The 6,690-nt window shown below is 35.3% G+C and overlaps 1 protein-coding gene across 1 annotated transcript in view; it reads right to left on the reverse strand.

The window, feature by feature from the left end:
• The window catches only part of LAMA2 (laminin, alpha 2), a 747,229-nt gene that overhangs the window by 145,192 nt on the left and 595,347 nt on the right, over nucleotides 1-6,690 (reverse strand). Inside the window, exon 41 of the mRNA XM_006834727.1 lies at nucleotides 1,246-1,348. Coding sequence (XP_006834790.1) covers nucleotides 1,246-1,348 — 103 coding nt within the window. The remainder of the gene's footprint in view (nucleotides 1-1,245; nucleotides 1,349-6,690) is intronic.

Below are 6,690 nucleotides of genomic sequence, written 5' to 3' on the forward strand. Positions count from 1 at the left end.
ATATAATTAATTCCTAACTTGAGTTAGTCACTATGCAGTGGAAATACAAAGTAAAAAAGATAGTATCTTTTTTCTCAATAAAAGAGAATAATATTCATGATTATAGTGGTTTGGCAAGACTTTAAGAACTGTTCACACAGAGTGTCAATACCAAACCCATTCCCATTTTGTTAATTCCAACTCACGATGACTCTGTAGGAGAGATGGATAGATCTGACCCATAAAGTTTTCAAGACTCTTAGTCTTTATGGAAGCAGAATGTGACATCTTTCTCCAATGGAGTGGCTGATGGGTTTGAACTGCCATCTTTTCAGTTAGCAGCCAGGTGTTTAACTACAGCACAACCAAGGACTCTTATACACAGAGAGGAAGACATGTAAATGGAATTAAATCTAAAGGAAGGACAGTTAAATGTAGACTAAAGGAAAGCTAATAACACCACCCCAAAAGGTGACATGCAATGGTAGGGAACATTGGATGGCTTAAGAACATTAGGTAAGGATAGTGAGATTGGAGCATAACAGAAAACAGTAAGAGATAAGACTGGAGAGAAAACTAGGGATAATTTTAGATATTAAAATGTATAAATGTGCCATTTATAATTTTATGAAACAGTCATTGTGGGAAATATTTTATTACTTTGATCCTTGAATTTGGAATAAAATACATTTTTTTAAAATTTCTATTTAAAAATTGTTGAAAACTTTTCAGAAATGTGTTCCCCTAACAAAACTGAAAGTTCTTTAAACACATATATACTACAGTGGCATTTCTCATTTTTTCTTGACTTTTCACTTCTCAAAGCAAAACAAAAGCCAGCTCTGGAGTTCATAAACACTTAAACTTTGCATTGTAGGAGAATCACTAGACTGCAAAGTCGGTGAATCAAACCCACCAGTCGCTTCTTGAAAACATTACACAGGGTTGTTATGAGTTGAAACCGACTCCAAGACAACAACAACAACAACATACTTTAAAAATAGGTGAAGTGACGCTTTAGAAATTAGGTTTAAAAATGATGAAATATAGCCCAATGTAAAATGAGATATGAAGACAAGATACCATAAAACTAATGAGAAATTTTATTACTTTCATTAAATCCAGATAATAAAATAACCATAAAAAAATCATGTTGAAACAATTACATTCCTTTAATAGTGTAATAAACGCTCCTACCAATTACTACTACATTTAACCTATCATGTAAAGAATAAAAAAAAAATAATAAGCAAAGGCCAAACTAACCTTTTACATTCTTTGCTAACTTCTTGGCTTCATTCAGTATCCTGAAGCTTTTATGAAGTGATCCTTTGGCACCTTCCTTTAACAAGCCCTGAGGACCTGTAGCCTGTGGATAGAAAAAGAAGTGTCATATGTATATATATATATATATATATAAAATACCAAAGAATTATTGAATAGCGAGGTCATGGAGGCAGTTGGTATGTGGAGTTTGCTTTTAAAAAAGAGCTCTGGACTCCAGATTTAGATTTGTAAAATTTTGACACTAGTGTGGTGCTATTGGGTAAGCACTGAACTACTAACCAGAAGGTTGCTGGTTTAAATTCTAAACATGATCACTATGAGTCAGAACCAACTTGATGACACTTACCAACAATTTAATAGCTGATAAATAATGCCAGGGAGACTGTTTACTGGGAACAAAGTAGCTAGAATAGACTCATTAGGTGCACCAATGCTTACAAGGTTAGCAGGGGAATGGGACTGGCAAGGTAACTGAGGTTTTAGAAAGGTTAAGGAGTGGTCAGGGCATACAGAACTGGCTTAACATGGAATAGATGGTAATATTGTGGGGAGTTTGTTATTAGTTGTCATTGAGTGGACTTGGACTCATGTTGACTTTAAGCAAGTCTGCAGCTTAATTATCTTCATTGTAATGGGGATGTTTGAGACCACTATTTTTACTATTGTGTTAGTCCATTTCATTGAGGAGACCCTTGATTTTGTAGATCCTCTATGTCTTGGTGTGGCGCTGTGGATTAATGTGCTAGATTGCAAAGCTGGTTTGAACCACAAGGTTGGTGGTTCAAAGTCACGAGTCACTCCTGGAAACCCTAGGCAGTGTCACTATGGGTCCGAACCAACTCAATGGCACTTAACAACAATAACACCTATGCTACTAACCATGATAACCAATCAGTATTATCAAGTGCTACAGAGCAGCCAAGTAAATGTCTACTGACTTTATCCCTAAAGACATGTCACTGTGTCCTGGGGTGAAGTGGAAAAAGTTGAAAGTCAGTTGAGGGAGGGTAAGATTTCCTGTATATTCTATACCCTTGGCATTGAAATGTGAAAGAACACTGCTGCTTTTTAAACGCATCTCAAATTAGTAAAACAAAAACAAAACCTTCTAAATGGCAATTTCTGTTATGTCATGATTATATTCTAGCAAAGATGTATTTGTTGAAGATTAGATAAAAAGAGGTGACACAAAGATAATGAAATAATGTGGAAAATGGATTGTTTAGCTTCAATGTCTTCTTATCTATTTTAATACTATTTGCTCCTCAGAAGCCCACTGAATAATGCATTTATATTAAGAAATAAATCATAAAGTACCTATGTATGCATTTAAAATAGAAAATTATTTAAAGTTGCAAGAAAGGACAGAAATACTAACTACTTACTACAGAAGCTACCAATCTGAACTCAGGTCTGTCCACACAAAACAATCTTTATAGACATCTGCAGTGCATTGTTGTGTTGCTACATGCTGTCAAGTCAGTTTCAAGTCACAGGGACCCTATGTACTCCTATAACAGAGAGAAAAATGGCCAAGTCCTCTGGCATCCTTAAAAATGTTGCTATGTTTGTGCCCATTGTTTCAGACAGTGTTCACCATCCTCACTTCTAAAGAACATTCTGGTTGCACTTATTCCAAGATTGGTTTGTTTGTTATTCTAGAAGTCTGTGGTGCTTTCAACATTCTTCACCGATACCATAATTTCAAATGAATTAATTCTTCCATAGTCTTCCTTATTCATTGTCCAGCTTTCAAGTGCATGTTAGGTGATTGAAACTAGTATGGCTTGGGTCAGGAGTACTTTAGTTCTCAAAGTCACCTCTTTGCTTTTTAACACTTTGTTTGGGTTCTGACTCATAGCAACCCTGTATAGGGTTTCCAAGGAGCAGCTGGTGAGTTTGAGCTGGTAACCTTGTGGTGGAATGCTTATTCTACAGCACCACACCAAGATTCCTTTAACACTTGAAACAGGTCTTTGGCAACAGATGTTTCCAATGCAATGTCTTCTGATTTCTTGGCTGTTACTTCCATGGGTGTTGATTGGGGATCCAACTAAAAAGAAGTCTTTACTATTTCAATCATTTTCCTGTTTATCACAATGTTTATTTTTACAGCTGTGAAGATTTTTGTTTTCTGTATGTTGAGGTTTAATCCATACTAAAGGTCATAGTCTTTGATTTTCATCAGTAAATACTTCAAGTTCTTTCTCTTTCAGCAAGCAAATGTATCACCTGATTACTGCAGGTTGTTAATGAGTCTTCCTCCAAACTTGTTGTCACGTTCATCTTTATAGAATCCAGTTTCTAGGATTATTTGCTAAGAATATAGATTGAATAAGTATGATGGAAAGATACAAGGTACTGCACCTTTCCTGATATTAAACCATGCAGTTTAATGTACTGTTCAAAAGATTACCTCTTGGTCTATATACTGATTCTGTTTGAGTACAATTCCTAGTCTTCACAATGTTATATATAATTTGTTAGGATTCACACTGTCAAATGACTTTGGATAGTCAACAAAACATGAGAAACATCTTTCTTGTTTTCTCTGCTCTCAGCCAAGATCCATCTTATATCAACAATGATAATCCTTGCTGAACATCCTCTTCTGAATCCTGTTTTCTGGTATTTGTACTGCTACAACTGTTTTTTAATTATCTTCAGCAAAAATTTACTTGCCTGTGGGGTTGATATTATTTTAAACACTGCAAATTATGTTTGATCACCTTTCTTTGGGATGGTCACACTCACATTTAGCTGGTCAGGCAGCTGTCTTCCAAATTTCTTGCCATAGATGAGTTAGTACTTCCAGTATCCCTTTGTTGAAATATATCAGTTGATATTCTGTCAATTAGAGCCTTGCTTTTCATCAATACCTTCAGTGGACTTGGACTTCTTTTTTCAATATCATCAGTTTGTGACCATATATACCTTCCTCTTAGTTCAGTGACATTGTGTATTCTCTCTTTCTTCTTTTGATACTATTGTGGTGTATCATTTAATATTTTGCCAATAAATTCCTTTTTTTATTACAACTTGAAGCTTGACATTTTCCCCTAATTCTTTCAAGTTTAAGAATTCTGAGTGTGTTATTTCCTTACGATTTTCTAACTTCAGGTGTTTGTAAATTTCATTATAAATGTGCATTAGTAACATTTAAAAAAAAAAAAAATCAGTCACAGAAAAGGAAAGATTATAGTGCTTTCTACTATTGTGGCCAAATTTATTTTAAGGTGTTATTCCAACAGTTTTAATTTAAATAATGCAGTGCTTAGAGAAGAGATAGTTATATAATACTGTGTGGCACTGCAGGATAATGCACGGGACTGCAAGGTTGGTTTGAACCAGAAGGTCAGCAATTCAAACCCACCAGCTGCTCTTTGGAAACCTATACAGGGCTGCTATAAGTCAGAAGTTACTCGACATCACTTAACAACAACAATAAGATCTGCAAAAGTCCTGATGAGACATGGTACGATAAGCACTAGGCTGCAAAGATGGTTTGAACCATAAGGTCGGTGGTTCAAACCTACCAGCTGCTCCTCAGAAACCTTATACATTGACGTTAAGAGTCAGGACTGATTTGACAGGAACAATAATTTGAGATCTGATACAGAACATATTGGAAATATCTCTCGTTCAATAAAAAGGAACATTATGCATCAATACTTATTACTTACAAAAAGATCTGTTCTGATAACTTTTACAAATTATTTTATGAAAAATTGGCAGTGCCTTCAACTGAGAACACAGGAATTCATAGCCCTACATTTTCCTCTAGATAGATATTAGATATCGCAACATGACACAGGTATCATTTATCTTGAGAAAAAAAAAGTGTAAAAATAATGGCACATATCTAATGCACTTTAGTAAGAAAGTATGCCTCAGGCACTCATTTAGGTTCTACATTTGTTACAAATTTATATATTGTTCTTACTCCCTTGGTTACAGGTTGTCTGAATTAACAAACATTAGAAACAGCTGTTATAAAGAAAGAAGGGTGAAGATGTTCCAAGCAGGAACATGAAAGTGACTGCTGACGATCTGTTTGACAACGAGGAAAGAAAACTCAAAAACAGAGAGAGAGAAATTTATAAAGCTCTGAATTCCATATCAATATGGATAGGATTAAATGGGTTTTGTGGGTCTCAGGAGATGCCAACATTATAGTAGTAAAATATATAATGTTGAAAATGATGATCCGGAGTCACCAAGATAATACAGGACATTCAGAATAGTAGATGAAACTAGACAAAACGAGCTAACAAAAAACAGATTTCACCACCATCTTGGTTGTATGTACCTTTCTATAAGAATATAATCTGGTAGCCACATAAAACCATATTTTTAAAGCTAAACTTAAATACGCAAAGTGAAGAATAGAGGTTAAGGAGGAAGAGAGGACTGACTTGCTGCTGAACATCTAAATATTAAAGGGAGGAGGATAGAAAAGAGTGATAAGGGGCAAAAACCAGGAAAGAGGTCTGAGGTATACCTATGAACAGTGAAGACCAATATTTAATTTTTTACAAACCATTTTATATTTTTCAACAGCTTTGTTGATGTCTAATTGATATGCAGTAAACTGCATAGAGTCCTGGTGTGATCAGCTCTAGACTGCTGACCACAAAGTTGGCAGTTCAAACCCATCAGCTGCTCCTTGGAAGCCTTATACAGGGTTGCTATGAGTTGGAACCAACTCAATGGCACTTAACAACAACCACACAAACTGCAATTTAAAAAAAAAATGTTACAATTCATTAAGTTTTGACATATGTTATGGTTTGAATGGATTATCTTCCAAAAGAGATATACTGAAGTCCTAACCCCATACCTGTGAATGTGGCCCTATTTGGGAATAGAGAGCAGTCATTTGCTATACGGAAGAATCATACCAGAGAAGGGTGGCTCCAAAACCTTATCAATTCTGAGTGGCACCTCAGAAATTCACTTCTTTAAAGTCCCCACTTTAAAAGACTTCTGTTGCAGCTCACCAGGTAAATAAGACAATATAGCCATAAAACAATACAGCCATAAAAACTATCACCATAAAATAGTGAACATATCTGTCACTTCTTTTTAATCCCTCTCTTCCACCACTCCTTGATTTCTGGTGTGGTGGTGTAGGATAAGCACTGGATTGCAACTTCCGTATGAACCACAAGGTCAGCAATTCAAACTTACCAGTTGCTCCTTGGAAAAATCTATTTAGAGTCGCTATGGGTTGGAACCCATTCGACAGCACTTAACAAGAAGTATTCATTATATGCATATATTCCAGCCCAATACGATCCAATCCTAATATTTTATTTTCCAGCTTTGCCTATAAAGCCGTTTTAAACATATTTGTACAAATCTTTGTATATACATACACTTACATTTCTCTTGGGTAATACTTTGAAGTGGAATGGCTAGATC

This window comes from Chrysochloris asiatica, unplaced genomic scaffold (assembly GCF_000296735.1).
Source record: "Chrysochloris asiatica unplaced genomic scaffold, ChrAsi1.0 scaffold00013, whole genome shotgun sequence".
Lineage (NCBI taxonomy): Eukaryota > Metazoa > Chordata > Mammalia > Afrosoricida > Chrysochloridae > Chrysochloris > Chrysochloris asiatica.